The 22434-nt window shown below is 31.9% G+C and overlaps 5 protein-coding genes and 2 long non-coding RNA genes across 14 annotated transcripts; 5 read left to right on the forward strand and 2 right to left on the reverse strand.

Annotated features, from left to right (window-relative positions):
* Positions 1-124: 124 nt before the first annotated feature.
* RpS24 (ribosomal protein S24) lies at positions 125-1157 on the forward strand. Its single transcript, XM_014231759.3, has 2 exons — positions 125-282; positions 526-1157. The coding sequence occupies exon 2, from the start codon at positions 538-540 to the stop codon at positions 931-933; it is 396 nt and encodes a 131-aa protein (XP_014087234.1). The 5' UTR covers positions 125-282; positions 526-537; the 3' UTR covers positions 934-1157.
* A 1582-nt stretch (positions 1158-2739) lies between these two features.
* Positions 2740-5653, forward strand: Dbp45A (putative ATP-dependent RNA helicase Dbp45A). Of its 3 annotated transcripts, none has more exons than XM_014230914.3 (7): positions 2740-3239; positions 3699-3892; positions 3950-4297; positions 4370-4536; positions 4670-5028; positions 5093-5246; positions 5338-5653. In XM_014230914.3, the coding sequence occupies exons 1-7, from the start codon at positions 3185-3187 to the stop codon at positions 5642-5644; spliced, it is 1584 nt and encodes a 527-aa protein (XP_014086389.2). In that variant the 5' UTR covers positions 2740-3184; the 3' UTR covers positions 5645-5653. The 3 variants fall into 3 exon arrangements, with proteins under 3 accessions (XP_014086389.2, XP_069964895.1, XP_069964896.1); XM_070108794.1 differs by lacking the exon at positions 2740-3239 and adding an exon at positions 3260-3624; XM_070108795.1 differs by lacking the exon at positions 2740-3239 and adding an exon at positions 3261-3624 and having other exon boundaries at positions 3685-3892.
* A 364-nt stretch (positions 5654-6017) lies between these two features.
* Positions 6018-15750, reverse strand: Nadk2 (NAD kinase 2, mitochondrial). 5 transcript variants are annotated; one of them, XM_014247970.3, is made up of 9 exons: positions 15419-15750; positions 14817-14914; positions 10063-10357; positions 9152-9392; positions 8881-9087; positions 8687-8823; positions 7369-7511; positions 7185-7310; positions 6018-6202 (listed from the first exon to the last, which is right to left on the reverse strand). In XM_014247970.3, the coding sequence occupies exons 2-9, from the start codon at positions 14854-14856 to the stop codon at positions 6099-6101; spliced, it is 1293 nt and encodes a 430-aa protein (XP_014103445.1). In that variant the 5' UTR covers positions 14857-14914; positions 15419-15750; the 3' UTR covers positions 6018-6098. The 5 variants fall into 5 exon arrangements, with proteins under 5 accessions (XP_014103445.1, XP_069964898.1, XP_036223699.1 ...); XM_070108797.1 differs by having other exon boundaries at positions 14817-15073; XM_036367806.2 differs by having other exon boundaries at positions 14817-15314.
* On the forward strand, positions 6229-7169 carry LOC106627759 (uncharacterized). The gene is made up of 4 exons (XM_014248013.3): positions 6229-6389; positions 6472-6586; positions 6668-6795; positions 6859-7169. The coding sequence occupies exons 1-4, from the start codon at positions 6330-6332 to the stop codon at positions 7081-7083; spliced, it is 528 nt and encodes a 175-aa protein (XP_014103488.1). The 5' UTR covers positions 6229-6329; the 3' UTR covers positions 7084-7169.
* LOC118681773 (uncharacterized) lies at positions 13714-14548 on the forward strand. The gene is made up of 2 exons (XR_004977525.2): positions 13714-14270; positions 14329-14548. It is a non-coding gene; the product is annotated as an uncharacterized lncRNA (long non-coding RNA).
* A 31-nt stretch (positions 15751-15781) lies between the features above and the next one.
* On the reverse strand, positions 15782-17873 carry LOC138855580 (putative uncharacterized protein DDB_G0289263). Of its 2 annotated transcripts, XM_070108800.1 has the most exons (5): positions 17856-17873; positions 17620-17743; positions 16804-17563; positions 16146-16497; positions 15782-16091 (listed from the first exon to the last, which is right to left on the reverse strand). In XM_070108800.1, the coding sequence occupies exons 2-5, from the start codon at positions 17657-17659 to the stop codon at positions 15969-15971; spliced, it is 1275 nt and encodes a 424-aa protein (XP_069964901.1). In that variant the 5' UTR covers positions 17660-17743; positions 17856-17873; the 3' UTR covers positions 15782-15968. The 2 variants fall into 2 exon arrangements, with proteins under 2 accessions (XP_069964901.1, XP_069964900.1); XM_070108799.1 differs by lacking the exon at positions 17856-17873 and having other exon boundaries at positions 17620-17841.
* Positions 17874-20459: 2586 nt separating this feature from the next.
* Positions 20460-22080, forward strand: LOC106618699 (uncharacterized). Its single transcript, XR_001330764.3, has 5 exons — positions 20460-20615; positions 21031-21071; positions 21315-21396; positions 21568-21652; positions 21894-22080. It is a non-coding gene; the product is annotated as an uncharacterized lncRNA (long non-coding RNA).
* Positions 22081-22434: the final 354 nt, after the last annotated feature.

Here is a 22434-nt window from a genome sequence, read left to right on the forward strand (position 1 = left end):
AGAACAGCTAACATTTGCGACTTCTATATTCATTGCCATTCTCTTTTTCAATCGAGCATCATACAGAATTTTATTTGCACCTTCTCGTTCTTTTAAGTTCTCTGGTTAAAATTGTTCTCATTTTCGAATCATCCCTACACAAATAACACATCTGTAATTGGAATTGTAAATTTGACGTTTCAGGTCTGCCAACTTGACGCTAAAGTAAAGCATTTCTTCCTTTCCTAAAAAATCGTGTCTGTGTTAAAGACGTGTTTAAATACTTTTCAAGTGTTTTAACAGGTAAAATTTTGATAAACCCAAAGTCAATGCTTGCGAAATGTGACCGCTGCCTCTGCCTCTCATATAGGATGTTAGTTCTCCCAAAAAATCATAATTCTGTATGTTAAAATGCACGTGTGTTTCTGGTCATAAAGTAGTACCAAATGTCAAATGCGGGCCACATTTTGTGAGGTTATGCTACTGTAGATAAGTGAATAATATACCTAAAATTGTTATATTGACGGATGATTTCATATTTTATAGAACATCTACAAAATGTCTGGTACTACCGCCACTATTCGCACCCGCAAGTTCATGACCAACCGGCTATTAGCTCGTAAACAAATGGTTTGCGACGTTCTGCATCCCGGATTGGCTTCAGTCAACAAAAAGGATATCCGCGAGAAATTGGCTGCTATGTACAAAGTAACTCCCGATGTGTGCTTCGTATTCGGTTTTCGTACTAATTTCGGTGGTGGACGTTCAACTGGGTTTGCGCTTATCTACGATACTTTGGATTATGCCAAGAAATTTGAACCTAAGTACCGTTTGGCTCGTCATGGGCTTTTCGAACAGAAGAAACAGACCCGTAAACAACGTAAGGAACGCCGCAACAGAATGAAAAAGGTGCGTGGTACTGCCAAATCCAAGATTGGATCCGGCAAAAAGTAGATAATCCACGAATGTAAAAATTAGAGCAAATGTTAATATTCTGCCATTCTTAACTATTTATTGGTGTTTTGCAACATTTTTAAATTACAAAATAAAAGTAATAGAATTTTTACTTTGAAGTGGAATGTAATATCAGTTTATATTGGGAATGGAAGAAATGGATTGCATTTGCATGGCATTTGGCCATTTTTTATGCATAAGTAAATAAATATCAATTAAAAGAAGGATTAACTCTTTTATTTATTTATGATCATACCAAATTTGAATTAAATGCTAATGCTTAGATGGTACCAATATATGTATGCTCATAAAAGAAATGCTGGTATTTGTGTTTTTTTTTATAAGGATGTACTCTTGGACGTGTTATAAACAAGTTGAAGACGTTTTTCAGTTTTTTGTATAGCATGACTATAGATAAATGCAGATATGTTGTTATAATGAGTTCAATAAACATTTTTTAGCGTGGCAAACTTGTTTATGCATAAATCTTTGCCCAGATGCATGGAGGTAACAGCCTCAGGTAAATATACTATAAAGTTACCAAAAACTATTTGGGAAAAGTGCGTTCGAATACTCTTATTATCGCCAACTGGCTATGGTTCCTCTTATACGATTTTATACTACATATGTAGCTCAATAATGACAAATAAAAATGCTGCTGTTGATTTTTTTAAGTTCAACTCACCATTAATATAAAAAAAAGAATTAGAGATTACGTCAATAGTCAGAGGTTAACTTTTAGTTGGCGAGATGATTTTATCAACTTTGCAAATGTTATTTAATTTTAAATAAATATATCAACACTGATGTGAGTATAAGTATACATATTTTGCTTATAATAAAATAAATAATACTATATTCTGACTGCATAAATATTTTGTAACTCGTTTTAGTAAAACTTTTTCAATATAAACTAATGAATAAAGTTTATTTCACTTGTTTACAGAAGTGTTTACGTTTTTGTTTACAATATATAAGCAATGTGACAGTTTTTCTACGTTGCCTAATCTTATTACATATTGTTGTTGTAACGGCGGAATTCTACAGTTACATAGACCCGACTGTCCTGGGAACGGATTCTTATTCTATAATATATGACGCCATCGTTAGTCGGTTGTCATTCTTAATTATCTTTGGTCCATTTTGTATGATTCTGTCAAGCTCAGTGTTGCCAACAGTGAAGATTTATCTTCAAAATTACAATTTGTTTATAATATATATTATCTAAATTTTCAATCAAAAAATCTTCATTATCGATATATCTGAATATTGTGACTACAATAGATGATAGAACAAAATCGAATGAACGATAAACTGTCAGAAGCAACTAGTTAGCGAATTCGTAGTTGCCAGAATGTTCTAGAAGCAATGTTTTGTTACAGATTTACTATATCACTTTATACACCGGATTGCCGGACTGTGCAGCAAACACAGTTCTAGTTAGAGTGTTGTCGTGATAAGAGCAATTAAGCTATAAGCAAGAAGTTGTAAGCTCGAATAACGAGCAATAAGTGTTAAGTTGTTGGAATTAGAAATAAAGATAAGTGTGTAGCCATTAAATTGGGACTTTTATTTAACAATCCAGTGATCGAACTCAAGAGTGAGTTACAGGTAGACGATTTATCGAGAAATCCGTTACAATATACTTGAAGATTTTTCTTCTTTATATTGTTCGATTTTTGAACACCCTCAGTTCATTTGGTCGGCAAACGATTTTAAAAATACTTTTAAGTTCTCTTAATTTACAATACTTTAACCTATTTTTGTTTTGCTATGCATATTTACTTTATATTCATACTATATTATACTTTTAATATTTTTAGTGATAATAATTTCAGCACATTAACCTGAAGAATATCTAATAATTGTTTTGTTACATATATTTGTGTATAAAGTGATACTAAATGTAATATGTGTACCATATATCTAAACTCGTGTACCCGAAAGATGCCCTAAATTAAAAATGTGAATGATCTTAAGTGAAATAAAAAATAAAAAATTTAAAATGGAATTAATAATGTGAATATATTACTTTTGTTTGTGGAAAAATTTATTAATTTTTTTTCTCACACTACACACCGAACAACATCACCAACAACAACATAACAATGCACCCGGGCCCCCTTCAACTTTCGCTCTTTCGATTTTAAGTACATCAAAGCAAAACTCCAATGACAAGCGTTGTCACAATGTTTCTCTATCATACTAGTTGTGATTGTTGTAGCGGTTATCTAGACCTTGTTTTGGTGACATGGCACTAAATTTAAGGAGTGTTCTGTTTCGACGGGTTCAGACCATAGGGAGAGGTACGTTCATTGCATAAATATAAGGCTTATACAATGGGTACGTTAGATGAGTGAAATTGTCTGAGCATGAAAAAATGTACTTAGTCTCCGTATATGTTGGCCACACACTACCATAAATTGCATTACATTAATATTTGCCGAGAAACCGCTAAAATCTGATATTGTTTAGGTGCAAACGTCTTGTTATGAAAAAAGTAATGAACATTTCCCACTATGGGGAAGTGCGAACAAAAGTTCAAAAGTTTTTAAATCCATGCGGATTGTCAGCTGTTCGATATAGTTGGTAATTTGTTTACATTTAGTTCAAAAATGAAGAAAAGGGAAGTGAGTCCATTTGCCACATTAGGCTTAAGGCCTTGGTTAACAAAACAACTTCAAAAGTTGGGTTAGTAATAAATAACAATATTATATGCATTATGTATCAATGAAGAATTATTAAATTCAGTTATCATCTTTCAGGACTTAGAACTGCCACACCAATTCAACAGAACTGCATTCCAGCAATACTTACTGGCCGAGACTGCGTTGGAGCTGCTAAAACGGGGTCTGGTAAAACATTTGCATTTGCATTACCGATTCTAGAAAGACTAAGTGAAGAACCGACCAGTCATTTCGCGTTGGTGTTGACACCAACGCACGAGCTTGCTTATCAAGTATATTTCCTTGCTGACAAACATGTTACGATTACTTCAAACAACTCTTAATTTTAGATTTCGGAGCAATTCTTGGTGGCAGGGCAACCGATGGGGGTGCGTGTATGCGTTGTCTCTGGAGGTACTGATCAAATTATTGAGAGTCAAAAGCTTATGCAACGCCCGCACATTATTGTTGCCATGCCTGGACGTCTAGCTGACCACTTAACTGGATGCGATACTTTTTCATTTGATAATCTCAAATATTTAGTTGTTGACGAGGCGGATCGTATGCTAAATGGGGATTTCGATGAAAGTATGGCTGTAATCGAAGGTTGTTTACCCAAAAAACGACAAAATATCTTTTTCTCAGCTACAATGAAAGATTTTATTAAGGAATCGAGTATATTTCCCATCGCAAAAGAAGTATGTATTTCTTTATTTTATATATTTTTATTTAGGTTTTATTAATTTTTAATATGTACATACATATTTTAGTGTTTTGAATGGTCAGAAGAGTGCGAGATTGTAACAGTGGATACACTTGATCAACGTTACATTTTATGTGCAGATTACGATCGGGATATGGTGTTGATAGAAGCACTTAGAAAATATCGAGAAGGAAATGAAAACGGAAATGCAATTATTTTCACTAACACAAAAAAGTAAAACAAATATCTTCTTTTCTATTTATACCTTTAAAATCGTTAAGAAATTTATTAATTTGAAAAATTTAATTTTTTTTAATTTGATTATATATACTACATATACTTTAATTTATTATTTAATTTTATATAGGTACTGTCAGTTGCTGTGTATGACCCTTAACAACATGAGTATAGATAACGTCTGCTTACATGGTTTTATGCGTCAGAAGGAGAGAGTTTCCGCTTTAAATCGTTTTAAATCGAATCATGTACGTACACTGATTGCTACTGACGTCGCTGCACGTGGTCTTGACATACCAAGTGTACAATTGGTAATAAATCATCGCTTACCGCGCACACCAACAGAATATATACATCGCGTTGGTCGTACCGCCCGTGCTGGACGTAAAGGAGTAGCAATATCTATACTTCGATTTCCACGTGACTTAGAATTGCTCGGCGAAATTGAAGCAACCATCAACACGAAATTGACAGAGCATCCAATCGACCGTAAATGTTGAACTAATTTTTCTATGTCTGCCTTTCTTATAATTTTTTACTATTTGGAATCTAGAACGAATGGTGGAGCGAATTTTTATGCAAGTTAATGTAACACGACGTGAGTCAGAAATACATTTAGATAACAACGATTTTGAAGAACGCGCTCAGAATTATAGGCGTAAACAGTGGATTTTGGAAGGCAAGAATCCTGATGTGATGGAAGAATCGTACGTATATCAGTTTTTCACATAAATCACAGCTTAATTTATAAAAAGGTTCTAATATCTAAACTTGTATATGTAACATCTGTGTTTCAAGTTTTCATAAAAATCGGCGGGATAAACTGCGTGAGTTTCGGCGGCAACGCAAAGAACGCCAAAAGGAATGGTCTGAAAAAGAAGCAAGATTTACAAAAGATGAACGTTTCAAAACAGTCGATGTTAAGCGCTTTGAAAAGCGTAAAAAGGCGAAACCAGCAAGTGCTAATAATGGCACAGATGAAACTAACACTGAATATTCTGTTAAACAAAATTTAATATTAAAATCAGATACCAAATCAAAAATTAGTAATAAGCGTAATCCAAGAGCGAATGTAAATCATATCAGAAATAAAAGAAAGGAATAAAACTTTAAATGTGGTTGTATATTGCTATTTTATATTGCAAAGTGAAATAATTAAGCCATATTCGCGATCGATTATTTGATACCTAAGCAATATGGTAATTTAACGGCTTAAAAGTTAACTTCTGAACATTATATTATTCAAAATCTCGACGTTTTAATGATTTAATTCTATAATTTTCATTATAACAAAAAATACACTTAAAAGCCTGATTTTCTCCTTTTCCGTGTATAAAAAATATAAAACTAATATCTGCACATGCCAATGCATTTATGTATATATTTTTCAACAATATAAATAACTAAATATGCACTAGGCAGACTCACTTTACATTTATAGTTTATGTAAGCTTAAATATATTATCTAATAATATCTACATATGTATACATTTGTATAACATATATACAATACATCCATAATATTTAGGCTTTATAATAAAAAAAGTATAGGTTATGATTTAATCCAAGAATATGGTAAGTAATGAATCTTCTGGGTATACTTCCAACAAAGCCTTCGCCCCATCATTGAATGGATATGATATACTACCATCAATAACAAGATCTGAAAAAATATCAAATTAACAAATCGATAGCAGAATTAATACATTTCACACGTGAAATGATTTTTTAATCATTTTAAAAAAAATATTACAAAAAATTACTGTCAACTGTCTGAATAACTGAAAAACATGTTAGATAAACAACAAGAGAAGCAGTCATCATTTACTAAATGCAAATCGTTTTTTAGGGTAAGCAACTCGTGAAACGAGTAATCGTAATGTGTGCATCACGACCAAAAGTGAAATAATTGCATTCAATAATTTTGTGCAGGATCCTAGTTTGCTATTTGAATTTCAAACCGAAACAGTAAAACTGCTTGTGTACAACTTTGCCATTGTATTACTGATTGCAAATCAAGATGTTGGCTGGAACTATAAATTCAATGGTATACAGTGGTTTAACTCTCAGCAAGCGAATTTAAAAATTGCATATTTATGTAAAACGAATAATTTATGAAAAATTGTAGGGAATGAAATAGCAAATCGATTCGGTCAAGAACTGATCGAGCCAACTATTTTATCGAAATTTGGGTTCTGTTTTCGATTGTTGACAATTATATTAAACACATTGGCCGTCAATGTCATAATTAATCCGGTAACATATTAAAAGCAATTTTTTTTTGCTTATATTGTTTGTAATATTAATTTTCTCTTATAGAAACGGAATAATCGCAGATTCCTATTGCCATGTATACTTTGGAATTTTTATAGTATCACTGCAGTGGCAGAAAACATTATGGAAATTATATGGACCATGTACCTACTGGAGGTGCCTTTTCACTTATTTCTCACCATTTCAATGGTTGGTATATTTATGATTTGTTTACAAAGTAAATTAACGCTGCAAGTGTTACGTTTCTACGAATATTTAAATTATGTATAGTAAGTATGTTAAGCGGCTGTCAATGATATATAGCAAATTGTTAAATGATATATGTAATAATAAAAAAGAGAAAATATGGCTATAAACTATCATGCACTTACTCGCATCAATACAACGAGACTTCACAAATAAGCTATTTACAAATTTGCGTGCCTTGAAGTTCCTTGGACTGGGCCAAACTCCCACACATATTTGCTCACGGATCGAATAACACAAGCGTGGATCATCTGAATCAAAATAATATTTTAGCTCAAGTATTTGTATTTAATATAGATATTTTATTACCTGGACCGAAACGTAAATTTTGGTTGTACTGAGTAGCGATTTCGTCTGAATCAAAAACTGGCTTTGGTTTGTCACAGCCGGAGTCAGGAATAGGCAATATGCTTAATAGGTCTTCTACTTGTTGGGATGTAATGCGATTTATACTGTAATATGTAAAAGAAATAGGTCTTGAGATATAAAATATAGTTCCGTTGTTGAAAAATAAAACAATTTAGATATTACGCTTCATCAAACACAAAAATTTTCAAGCTACTGTAGCTGGTAAATCATACTACACAAGACATTTAATTTGACGACTGCGGAATTCAACAAACCTCTGCACGACTCTGCCTTCGAAAGAATATATTAACGTTATCATTGAAAAGTCCTCATATCCATTCCTCCGTTTATAAAACATATTTCCGTTGTAAACCCATACTTTTGTGTAGCATATGGCTATATATCTTTTTTTTAACCAGAGAGTGTTGAATATGGAAATACCAACCTTCCCTAAAAAATTTAGAGCCGTAAATCTAAAGCTCGACCTACCTTATTAAATTTATTAAAAAGCTTTAAATAAAAGTTTGTAAGCCCAAAAATTAAACTTCAAGTAGAATTTGATAAGCTTAGGAGATATTTTCGAGGCTATACATTAGCAAATAATTCCGAGGTAATTTCGTGTAAACACAAATAAATAAATAAAAATCGCGTAAACAATAAAGCAGAAACGTACCGAAGGCAAGTTGGAAGCATACCAAATTCTCATTTCCCAATTTAAGTGGAACATCTAACAGTGTTTAAAATTACTACCTTCCTAATGCACCTTCCGAAAGCATTTTTAGTAGCGGTATTTTTTATATATTCTTAAGAGATCTGTACATACACAGCATTCATACATATTAGTTCATAACTCAACCAAACTTCGTCTAATTCAAACATTTAAAAATTTTAAAACTTGCATTCGCATAGGTCATGGGCGATAGAAATTCTATATTTAGATATACCATATATGTATATATTTATACTCAAATTCATAAATCTTGGTTTGTTTAATTATATTTTATTAAAAAGTATTTTTCACGATTTGTTTACATAAGCTATCAGCATTAATCTATATTTATAATACATTTTGTATACTACCGGCACAGTAAACAACTCTATAAGATGGCTCTTGCATTTATACATCTTATAATTGATTATAAATTTAATATAAATAAATTTAAAATGAGGGCTATATATTGAAATCCATATATGTATATACTTTGCAAAAGTAAAACAAACAAAAAATATAATATATATAATCTAAGACATGTTTATCGAAAACACAATTCGCATTTACCTCGTGTGCCATGAAGTCGATCCTGTGCCAGTGCTTACACATAACCCCGAACATTTTGTTTTATTGTCTATATTCTCGTGATTGATAACTAATTGCAAATGGGATACACGCGCCGAAAGTTGCTCTCCAATGAACACCTGCAATAAAAAAAAGTTGATTCCATATATTTTTATGTTAAATAAATTCCTATTCACCTCATTCAGCGCCAAATATGGTAAAACTCTTTTCATTTTAGCCTTATAACGTAACGACCAAGCTTTACTTAAATATTCTGGTTCAGTTTTCTCTTGTTCCATTTTGGTTACAGTGTGTCGATATAAGTCAGTGGATTCAGGTATTTTGCCATTACTACCTAATATAGATGTACGGATGCGAGTTCGATACATCCATTGAAAATCTCCCTGTCAAATAAAATTCATCCATGCAATTTAAAAACTGAAAAAATACATTTTTTAATTTACCTACGCTCTTTATTTTGGTTACCGCATCTGCTGTATTTTCTGTATAATGTTTTGGCAACATTAATCGTCCTTCAGATCGTTGGGGATCTGAATTAAAGCCAACAATGGGTGTTTTCTGTTGACTTTGAGCAAAGAGTGGACTTGCCCGTCCCGCTGCTAGCAAAAACGTTCCATCACCGCCTACCGGTACAATCAAATCAGCCCATTTCATGATCTCTTTGCTTAGAGAGCTTCTAAATTCGACTCTAATTTTAGTAAATTCAAACATTCATCAATCATTCAGACAGATGCAGACACATATGTATGTATGTATGTATGTATGTATGGAGATATGCATATATGTATGTATTTATACTCTCCAAAATTTGTCTTTGCAATGCAGTAACGGATCAACTATTGTCTCTAAAACTGCAGTCATTGATCATGGATCATAGAGCAATATTTCAGGGATCAAGTTTTTTATGTGCTCTTAGTAAAAATTCTTCAAACCAAAAACAGTTATGATTTGCAAGTACAGTCGACGCTCACAAGACCACTTTGTTTTAAATTAAAAATTTTTTGAAGTTTTTTAATTGGATATATCAAAAAAACATCATTTAAAAAAAAACAAGAAAAGAAAAGGTAACAATCCTGTGCAATACATATCATATGATCTTTTTCAATTAAACATATGTATGTAGACGTTGAATCAAAATTTTAGGCAACAAATCGAAAGCTCAGAAATTCGAATTTCCGAAATAATTTCAGAATGTTTAACGTATTGCAAACGCTGACTCTAATTTCAGGAAATTTAATTTCTGAAGGTTCTAGTGCGTGAGCGTCGATTCTAAATGGATTCTAAAAATATATTAATATGAAAGATGTCTACGAAAAAATGCAACAATCAGACCTACATATGTATGTATATGTAATTACCTATTTGCCACCTTCACTTCGCAGCCCACATTGAGAAAACTTTGCACCACATTTCTTTCAAAGTCCTTATGTAAATTATGTAGGTACATAAGCATTTCAAAGTCAGTGCCACGATCACGCAACTTCTTCTCCAATTGTACTCGACTAAGCTGGGGATTGCGCATCTGTTCAAATTCATATCGTGAAAACTTGGTAATGATTAATGCACGTTGTAATTTAAATTGGGTTGATGGATATTTAGCCATACTCCCACAGCCCTTGTTATGGCTGCTGATTTTACGCCACATGCGATATTCTAAAAGAATTAAAACGCACATAGATAGGTATGCAATTACCGATATTAGACAATTATTAAAAAAATAAAAACGAATGAAAGGTAAGTTGTGTCAAAGAAAAAATCAGAAAAATTTAGAAATTACTCAACCAAATTCGGTTTACAAGTTTCTATCCACTCGTCCAGTTAACTCTTCACTGTATAAATCAGTCAATACGGAATATGGGATATCTTTATAAAATAAGCTGATTATATTACAATACTTGTAATAAAACGTCAACAAATTATGAAATCGGTGCAAGCCTATAGAACTTCTCTTTGATCACATATTTAGATTGAATGCTATCCCAGAAAACTTTTAAGAATGTTAACTTGATAATGTCATATGGTACCAAATAATTTGCCCACATTTGATGGACCAAAAATATAATAATGAATAACAATGATAATAAATGAATAATGAAAATATGTGAGAATATTTCATCTTCAATTTCCCACCCTAGCCCATAAAATTACGGAATAACAAGAAAAAACGTTAACACTTGATTCCGATCGTTCAATTTGTATGACAGCTATATGATATAGTGATCTGATCTGAACAATTTCTACTTAGAATACATTGTTGACTTAAGCAACAACTCGTGTCTAATTTCGTGAAGATTCCTCGTCAAATGAAAGAGTTTTCCATGCAAGCACTTTACTCCGATCGTTTAGTTAATATGGCAGCTATATGCTATAGTCATCCCATCTATACAATTTCTTCGAAGATTAGATTGTTGTCTTAGAAAATAACTCAAGCCAAATTTCGTGAAGATGCCTCGTCAAATAAAAAAGTTTCCCATACAAGTACTTGATTCCGATTGTTCAGTTTGTATGGCTGCTATATGCTATAGTGGTCCGATATAGGCCGTTCCAATAAATGAGCAGCTTTTTAGTGAGAAAGGTGTAAAATTTCAGAACGATAGCTTAAAAACTGAGGGACTAGTTTGTATATATACAGACAGACGGACATGGCTAAATCAACAGCTTATCATGCTGATCATTTTTGTATATATTTTATAGGATCTCCGACGTTTCCTTTTGGGTCTTACAAACTTCGTGACAAACTTACTACAAACTGTTCAGGGTATAAAAAATGATCTCCTTGTACCAAGCAAGGGTCGTGAAATTTTATTATACATATGTATATAACAGTTTTTTGAAATAAAAATTTAAATAGTGGGTAAGCCTCCTTGATGCACCTTGGGAGTATCGCATTAAATAAATTATATGGTAATATTAAATTTTTTGTATTTTAAAAGAATGTGGGTATCGCACCTGGTCGATTTTGGTTATCGTGTTGTTCGTACTGAAATGAGTGATAGTGAGATTAGACGAATTACAATATGCTAAACCAAAATTGTCAATTTGCATTCAAAATAAATATTTAAACATAACAATTTAGTGGAGAAATATTCTCAGGTATTCAGGTATTTGCACAACTTTATATTAAAAATGAAAGGAGGTCATGGATTTACTAAGCTTCTGTACTATATTTTAACAACCTAACTAACACAAATCACTAATTTCATCCCAGTTTCTGCTGGGATGTTTTCGCAGAAACCACCACTGCAGTCGCCTGCTTGTAACGGAGCAGCCTCCTAGGAACATCAAGAGGTCCTTCCTTGACTACGTCGACGACATTAGACAGTACGCCGACCAGACTTCGGACGCAACTAACTTCAGACAGGCACTGACCGCCATTCACAGTGGAGCCATTAACACCTTCACCGACTCCCTCTCAGTGAATGGCTTAATACGAGTCAAACCACCACCCATTGCAGACACAGAACTCGAGTTGCCTCGCGAATCTAGAGTGACCCTCGCGCAACTTCGTTCTGGATACTGTAGCAGGTTAAACTCCTACCTATCCAGAATAGACCCTGACATACCAAACACATGTCCTGCATGCAATGAGTCTCCGCATAACACTAACCACCTCTTTGCATGCCCAACAAACCCCTCTCCCTATGGTCCGACCCCGTCGAAACAGCTCGTTTCCTGGGCCTTCCGTTAGATGACCTCGACGACAACGAATCTGGAATTTATCACCCAAACGGGGATTAGATAATCGTTACAACATCAAATGCGCATATCACTAAATTTTACTGCCAGAACCTATAATACTGACGTGATACAAACAAAACCAGTCACGAAATTCAATATACTGGGAAAGTGCGAATTCATTATATTTGGCATATGAGGGCTAGACCAAGATCTGAACCGATTCACTATATCTGGACTGAATTCATTTTCTTTTACCTTAAATCCAAAGTATACTTTACAACATATTTCCACGCCATTTTATTAAGATAACTTATGCATTGACATAAGGTTAATTAGAAATAACAAATATTATTATATTAGTCTATGAGGGCTGAGATAATTTATGGACAAATTCTTTCATTTTCGGCATCAAATTACAGAAAATATATAATAATATAAAATAATCATAATCAAGTTCGCATATTCGGTATCTGAGACTTGAAAAACTATTGTCCAATTTTTAGAAGAGATATCTGCATATGTGGTTGATATATATATGTATGTACTTATATATTATGAAATGAAAACTACAAAAGCTTATACATTTATTTTCCACCTATTTATATTCCTAATCTTTTTAACTGATTGGCACGCATGGCTCTGCCCGTTCAATAGTTGATACGCTTTTAATTTGTTGAAACTTTAGTTTTACAAGTTTCGCTATTGTTCCTTTTCGGATTATTCCTCATTCAATATAAAATTCTTATCAATAAACTTATCCCTCTTAAATACTATACAGTACTATGCAAAACAAAAGCAACAAATTTATTTCAACCGAAACTTTTAATATACATATTTCCTTAAAAAAATATTTTACAAAAATATGACGGCTAAAAAAATGGGTCGGCTTTAGTATACCAACCCCCGATTTCAGGGTTAAAAGGGGTATGGCTGAATAGAGGATATGCTTAAAATAAGAATATATACAATTATAGCCGCCGGAAACTTATAGTTTTCGAAATATTTGCGTTTTAAGCTGAAAATTTCACAAATTTTATCTTACAATTTCTCGATTTATAGTTAGTTTTTCTTTTATATTATGCCCTTATTATACACTTACACTTCACTACAATGTTTATACGTATTTGTTTTATATTAATTCTTTTAATATTTGCTTTAAATAAGCATTTTATTTTTACACAATTTTCGTTATTTGTACAATAACGCGAAAGGAATAACGACCACCCCGGTGTTGGATCGGCCAGGTTTATTTTTTCGAAGCGCGGCCGAAGGCCGCCAATGTAAATAGAAAATCTAACCAAAAATAGTAATGTTAAAGAGGGTATATCACTCTCTATAAATCGAGAAATTGTAAGATAAAATTTGTGAAATTTTCAACTTACAACTCCTTTATCTGGAGAATGTCCTCTATCCAACCAGACCCCTCTTAACCCTGAAATCGTGGGATAGTTTACTAAAGTTTCCCCAAAAAAATAAATAAACAGTCAATAAGGAAGTGTTCAAAACTAAAGTAACAAATCACTTTAAATACACAGGGCGCAAAGATCTTCAGAAATAACGGTACAATTGTTGTTTTATGGACGTAAAAAACGATGTAGATTAAATTGATTAGCAGCTAATTTTGTACATTAGAGGCTTTTGGTACTTGCTTACAAAAAAACATATGGAAAATAATTGCTACTGGCTAAAATGTCAAATATCAATTAGAGCTTTAACAAAAGTTTCCGATATTTGTTTTCTAGACTAAATTTTGCCACCACATTGCAATTGGTCATACATAAATGGAATACAGGTTTATTTAACGATGAATTTAAATTTAATACGATTAATTCTGATGGAATGTGTACAGTCCGCCGTCATAAGTGTAAACGTCTTGATTCACGGAATTGTAAGATAAGTTTCAAACATGGCGGCAGTAGCATTTTAGTTTGGACTTGTTTTTCCAGCAAGAGTGTTGATCCTTTTAAAAAAATAAATGGTACAATGGACCACTTTTTGTATAAAGATATTTAAGAAGCGAAAATGATACCATATGCTGAATGGAATATGCCTCTTCGATTGGTCTTTCAACACGATAACGAGAGATTACAAGAATGAAATATTAAGCCATCACATTTTTGTAAAACTTTTTTTAAGAAAATATATTAAAAGTTTGGGTTAAAATAAGTTTGTTGCTTTTGTTTTGCACAGTACTGTATATATATATTCTATAAAAATTAGTATCATACAGTGAGAATCAGTATTCACTTATGTTTGGATCTCTTTATCTCTTTAATAGAATGTGGTACTTTATTATTTTCATTTTCTGGAATTTCATTATAAATGTTATAGACTTGATGCAGCGACTTTTATAAAATATTATTAATTCTAAAAATATATAATATACATAAAGCAATAAAAATAAATAATTTTATTAAAAAAATATAACATTTACCTTTTGCAATTTGACGAGTCAATGTTTTTGACTTCAACATTTCTGTCTCCTATTTTCTCGTATTTTGTGTTATCAATAGATTCATCCAATGTCAATTACTATAGACCGCTCGAAAACAAAGAATGAATCCGGTTAGGCTCTTATTATATACGATAAAGTTTTTTATTGAGTTTCAAGTTCATTTTTTCTTCTACACTTTCGACCACTATTCGAGGTACGATTAAAGTCTATGATTGTAATAAATACTGCCCACTAATCTTCAGCATCAAGTTAAATAATTACATATACAAACAGATTTGTATTCACTAACTACTTCTTTTTAAACAGCTGCCGAGAGATTATGTTCTATATATACACGCTATGTGTAAACGTACATACATATGCATATAAAGTATGCCTCTTTCATATATTATATATATTTACTGGATTTATTATTACGGAAAGCTTTTTAAATTTCTTAATTTCAATGCAAAAATGTTGCAGTCTTTTGGTGCCTATCTAAGGGTATATTATATTTGAAAATATAAACACGAATATGATGAATGCATATTAATGTTTACTTTCAATTCATTACACCGGTTAGCTTAGAAACTTAAACTCACTTTGACTTATTCGACATCACTGATTTTACAATACTCTAGTTTATGCTACATATGTTTTATTTAACTAAGTCAACTGTTGGACACGCTACACTTCTAAGTATTAGTAGCAAAGATAATTAATAGTCGAGTCTTCCAATTCATTGATAAAAAGGGGCATATATTTGTTAAACTAAATTTACAATTGTATGATTTGCTTCTTCTTTCCACACATTGCGATCACAATAATATTATGTTTTCACAATTCGGAATTTAAATTCTGATCATAACATATTGTCCCCTAAAATGTTAAATGCATAACATTATCTTCCATAAGTTTACAAAAGGAAAGCACGATAAAAAAAAAAAAATATTAACACTAAGAAATATGTTCCACAAATATCTATAAGGAATTCAACTTTAATTTTATAATCCATTTAAAAAAATAAAATAAAAATCCATAACAAAACCAGATAATAGAGAACTTATAAAAACCTCATTTCAACATAAAAAAAAGTAATTGACCAATTTTTTTTCAACTGGTGTTAAGTTTCCCCTAACTATATTTCGATGTTTAGCCAAATCTATAGTTAAGTGTTACCCCACTTGAATTGGGTGTAACTTTGCAATTATCAATTCCTGAACCGTCGGAACTTACGACCTCGCCACTGGGGCATTTGTAAAGTAAGGATTTGCCCTTAAAAAAAAAAAAATATTATTTCAAAAACAATAATAGTAATATTAATAATACCTGTAACTCGTGAATTTCTTTTTGAATTTGCATATCGTATATCGGTTTGTGCGCTGTCTGTTTTTGGCCAGACTGAAATAACTCCAATAATTTCCCAGCCCACATTGCCATGGTATCAGCTTTCAAATTATTATCATTGACGCCTAGCAAAGCTTTTATATCACTTGGTGCTTGATTTGCAGGTGGTTTCAAAACTTGTTGTGCAGTGGTTTGTACCACACCTGTTGTAAGTCGTCTAGGAACGGTAATACTTGGACATTCAATTGTCAGATCACGAACAGGACCCCGCGGTTTATTAAGGTAAATTGAATTGTTACTGTTGATTTGCTCCAGTACATTTTTGATTCTTTTGCTACAAAACAAAAAAGTGACAAAATAAAATTAATGTCACAGATTACGCCGTAAAATTTAAAATAAAAATTAGCTACAGAAAGGTTCTCTGTGAGCTCAAACTTCACTTTAAATACGTATGTGTTTTAATTAGCTTAATTCGTTTTATATTTATATTATATATATATGATAATATGATTTTATATTTATTATTTCGTCTTAAGGTAAATCAGTGCCTGATTAAACCTATGTTGGCCTTTATTAGCTTTGATGATTTAAATTTAACTAACACCTAAAAACTTGACTCGTTAACAAAATATTTACGTACTTCAAATTATCTTCATTGTTGCGCTGATTAAAACGATGAATACGTCCACTATTATTAATAGGTAAAATATTTCCATTATATCCTTCACTACCACTTCCTCCATTACGATTCTTATTCCAATTCATATTTTGGCTTTCATTATTTATATAGTTGTTTCTTCGATTTCCACATCCATCTTTATTGCGCCTACGGGCATTCTGATTATTATACCATCGTCGACGAAACTGTCCACTACCACCTGAAAACGACATTGCATTTTGTTGGGTTTCCAAGTTGGACTTAAACTGGGTGTTTTTTTGTATACAGTTTCTTTCATTATCGGTATGATCAAATTGTTCACGCTCTTTAATAGTACTGCGACCAATTATATTACTGTTTTGAAGTAGTTCGCGTAAATCATTGGGATTTTTTAGTTTCTGAACTTTCTGTTTTTCTTCATTCGATAACTGTAATTCTGGATCATTGAACATCTCATCGAATTCATCCTTCATATAATCCAAATCAATATAATTGGTTTCGCAACTTGGACCTCGCCAAATGCCAAATGTCGCTTTTATTTTACCGCTAGAACTCACAGGAGTCTTTTCATCAGTTATTGATTGCAAACTCTTGCCCATAATCTCATTATAATCGTTGGCATCATTGCTTATTTTAGAGTTTCGACTTCCAGCTTCAGAGTTGTTCGAAATGTTGATACCTGCTCGTGAGCTCTTTTTATCAATACTGTATAAACTATTTTTCCTTGTTGCAATATATTCATCTAAATTATAGTATTTTATTACTATTTTAATTTTTCAATCAAAAGAATTATGTTACCTAATGACATATCCATAAAATTTTCCACATTGGAAGCCATCGTACAATAAGATTTTGTCAGTTCTCGTAAAAACCTTCAGTCATCGAAATTAATGTCAAATGTCTTAACAGGCATTAACACCTCCTATTAAATCAAACGTTTAAAAAAATAATGATGTTCATTAAAATTATATTTAATGCTAAAGTCTACTATGGATAGTATAAAAAATGATAGAAAACAGATACCCAATTGTTACCAAACAGAACTACTACACAGTTACCAATACCGTTATTATTCATATGATGACAAGCTGCCATCGCTTTTGGATTGTTAATATATTTATGACTAATTTCGCCAGTTACACATTCAATAGTTATTATGATATTTCGGTCGTCATTCATATTGATGATTGATGATAATTATATTGAGATTTACTAAATTTTGTATTTAAATTCGAGATACGAAGTTTGTCCCCTCGTTGATACAATTTAAAACGTGCGATTTTTATTAAGATTGTATTATTAATAATATTTATATAAAAAATTTAGCTTTTTCAAAGATCCGGTGAATTCTTTACAATGGTTGCTAGTATTTTTTTTTTATTTTGCTTCAAAGATTTCTTTGAATTTTGTTCTTTAAAGCCATAGAAATTAACCACGGACATAAAATTAAGAAATTAATAATTTTGCTTTACCTTATTTTTTAACATATTTGTTTCAAAAACTCCATTTATTTGGCCCAAATACTGACGTAATAATTATTGAACGTGTAGCATTCATTGCGAACCATCAATCATCAATATGGATCACGATCCAAATATCATTGAACGAGATGCAGGCACCATTGTCATGGCATGATCATCTAAGCGCCATAAATGTGACATATTTTAGTGCCGTTTCAGACAGGGACGCAAATGAGTCTCATACCAGTTTATTGTGGGTGAGGGGACGACGAGGAAAGACGAAGGGACCGTGCCACTCGTGTTCGGGTGGCACGCTTTGTGTTCTTGTTCGTAACAGCTCGCTGCTACCCTTTTCAGCATTCCTTTTCACTTTCAAATTCTTTGAATGGTTGCAAGAGCGCTCGGTTTCAAATGAATTCGATCGCAAATTTGAGTTCTGTTATCTATTTTTGTATGTAATATGCAAATACGTATACATAGAATAATAGAAATATTATGACAAATTGTAAATAAGGAGAAAATTAAGATATAGATTATGGAGTAAAGAAATTATGAATTTTTAATACGGAGTAAAGAAATTATGAGTTTTTAATACTTAAAGATTAGGAAATTGCTATTATAAATTTGGCCTTGAAAATATTAGTTGCGGATATTCAATACATTCTTGTGGATTAGGGAATTCCCGTCTTTAGTATTTTTTTGAAACTATTTAGCGGGTAGGTACTTGTACTATGCATATTGTTCTACCATATTCATGGTAATTCATTGCAAGCAAAATGTGTGACCATCATCTCAACATACAAATGAAATACGCAGCACGCAGTGTTGCGCGGTGTTGCGCAGTCGAACCGCACAAATATTTACGAACATTTTGTGAAAAGGAATGCAGAAAAACTAGACTCGAGTTGCTGGACTCTTTTTGACCGTGTGAATGCCCAGAGCGACACCAAAAGAAAATTTGAAATACATCAGACTCTTTTGCATCCCTGTCTGAAACGGCACTTACAGTGCAAGACGAGATTTTTGTGCTCATTTTAGCATTTCGAGAGAGAACGGATTGCAATACAATGCTAAAATAAGCTCTTTATGCCTGTGACAGACATGTGATAACAAAACCATACTACAAACAAATACAAGATATGTGTCACCAAATAATAGTACTTTACCATGTGAACAATGTAGTATTTTGCTCCTAACTCATATTTCATTGTAGTATTTTAAGAAACACAGCTAAAAAAAAGGTAAAAAAATTAGGTAAACGTTTTTGCACAAAAGCTCTTCAAAATATTCTATTAAAATGACAATGTTTTTATTGTTTACAATATTTTGAATTATCTACTGCCTTTAAAACAAAGTTAGTAAACCCAAATACTAACTACATTGTTATACGTGTAATGAACCGTAGTAAATAAAATACTACACTATTTGTATTATGGTATTGAACCACGGGCATTGTCTGTCACAGGAATTATGCCTTAAACATATATTACATATTGAAAATAGCAAAAAAAATTATGATTTGCATATACTCTTAAGATGCTTTCGTACAACGAGATGGTCTTTCCCAATTCATATCTTTCTACCCATTCCATTTTTCCACTAAATTATTAATTTCGTGCAAAACTTTCAAAGTGACGACGGGATCTATTATGGCCAATTCACATAGATTTTCCACGCAACAGTTGCCATTTTTTTGGATAGTAACACTGACAGCAAAGCGTTCATTGTGGAATACCCTTTGTTGTTTCAGAATGAACTGTCACGCAAAGCGTGGAAAGCTGTATGTAAATGGGATTATCCAGTTGCTTGCAGCCTAGATCAAGACTTACAATTAGAATCAATTTTGACAAGTAGTTAGTTTGCTCAACTTGAAAGCAAGTTACTGATCGTATTACTGCAGCGTTACTCGTCCAACGCTCATAAATTCAGTGGAAGTCAAGAATGATAGAATACTATATGTATATACACTTGTTCTGCAGGATTATGGACAAATATTTAGTTTTTTTGTAACCCAAATTATAACATGATTCTTAGTGATTTCCATTCCCGGTTTGTTTTACAAAAACTTTTTGGCCCTATCGTACACTTATAATATTAATTTGTTAAATGTATCTTGTTTTAACATAATTGAATATTGTAAAGAGGTACTTAGTTAAAACATGCAGGCAATAAATGTGGTAACCATGCCTTTAAATATTGGACACTAGATGCCGCGCTAATTCTAGAAGAAGGTTCGCTTCCTGATTCATTGTTCAATTTTTGGATTTCGATCTGAGGGAGAACACGTGTGAAGTAATTTAAGAGTATTTGTCTTGTAACAATAAAGGAGTTTGGGTGAGTAGTAATATAAATGTATTTTTTATGGCAAGATTTATATACCTTTGGTACAGTAATTGTTCTTTTCATCAAAGGACAAACGTTTTGCCAAAGGAAAAAAGCTGTTGTGGAAACTTAAAAAATAAAAATGAATGCACATGTTACATCTACAATAAAATCAATGACAGTTTTTTATAATTATAACGTGATCTATATACATATACACACATATATACAGATGTGTTGCGATGTATAACTCTTATTTCTGCAAATAAGTGATGCGTTCAATGATTATCGCCATGTGGTTAGTTAGTATAATGTATGAGCCATGTGTTCTAGGAACATTGCATCACATCCTTTTTTAAGGATTGTATTAATAAGCCTTTGTGTATGTGTATGCTAAATATTTACCCATTTGTTTTTTTTTTTACAGCTGGACAACGGAAATGTCTAGTTTAGTATGGGGTAATACGTGTAAGTATGTACATAATATCGATAAGTTAAGTATACAAGTTAGTCGAGTACAGAGTCGCTGGTTTGAAGAAAATTTACACTTCTACTAGTGCTTTATATTTGCTCGCAAAGAAACTTTCTTCGCCCAAGCATAATCCAAATTTAACTGTAAATTTGCGATGCATATTTTTTTGTGAAGCAAACATATATTCATTCTGAATTATATATTGGAAGTAATAAGCTAATTTTAATGTTTCTGTTTAGAAAAGATCAACATTTGGGGACTAACTGAACCTAAAAAGTTTTCTACACCGTAGTATGGAATTCAATTTCATCGTTTTTATAGGTAAATTAAAAAAAGTAATTTAAATAGTATACATGGCACTGATGATAAAAATATTTTCTTTTCTGACATCTCTTATGAATCAATGTGATTTCAGTTGTTTTGCTGACCGATTGAAATAGCTTTTATAATTATAAATGTAGAACTTTTTGTAAAAACTATTCTGTTTTCTAGGATGATGAATGTCTTGTGAAACAAAGTCTAGTTCCTCATGGTTAGATGTGGAAAAATCTGTGAAAAGATTAAAAATAGGCATGAGGTAAAAAGTTGTGGATTTATTAATATGCAATATTTCACCGTGATGATATTATAAACCATTCACAGACAACCATAAAATGGCACAGCGCTGAACAAACTGTTTCAATATTCTTTTGAAATATGTTCGTTCTGTTGTTCCGGTTATGGAAAATGGTTAGAAAATGGCACTGAGTTTCATGTATAGTTTTAAATTTACATATATATATTATATTATTTAACTCTTTTTTTTGATTTAATTTCAGAAACATAACCATATGGATCAAATGCTAGCTGCTATATATATTGTACAGGATACCCTTAAAAAATGGATCTGTGGAAGTAACTAGAATGACGAAGACCGAGACGATAATTTCTTTACATATAAATAAAATTGTATTGCATTTAATAAAATAATAAATATATGTTACAGCTACTTGCATCCTAATCAAATATTTTATATATAAATTTATTTTGGAAAGTCCAGACCGTGTATAATAATTCTCCATGAAATATAGAGCAATTAAGAAAAAAGCGAGGGAATTTATAATAATTAGTAGTCCTTTGTCTCAAAACTGTGTTGTTGCAATATTCTAAAGGTAAATAAGCAAGGTAGTTATTTCCCCTTTGCATCTTGATACGTTAAATTTGTAATGGGTTTAGTGTACTATATCGATATAAATATGAGTTTAGAACAAGGGTCAAAGTGGTCTAAATACCTTCAGGGGTTCGCAATAATAAAAAAATGTAGCGAAAGCGTTCAACTTGATTGTTCGACAAAGCCTGAAGGGATTACAATCAAATTTG

Source organism: Bactrocera oleae, chromosome 4 (genome assembly GCF_042242935.1).
Source record: "Bactrocera oleae isolate idBacOlea1 chromosome 4, idBacOlea1, whole genome shotgun sequence".
Lineage (NCBI taxonomy): Eukaryota > Metazoa > Arthropoda > Insecta > Diptera > Tephritidae > Bactrocera > Bactrocera oleae.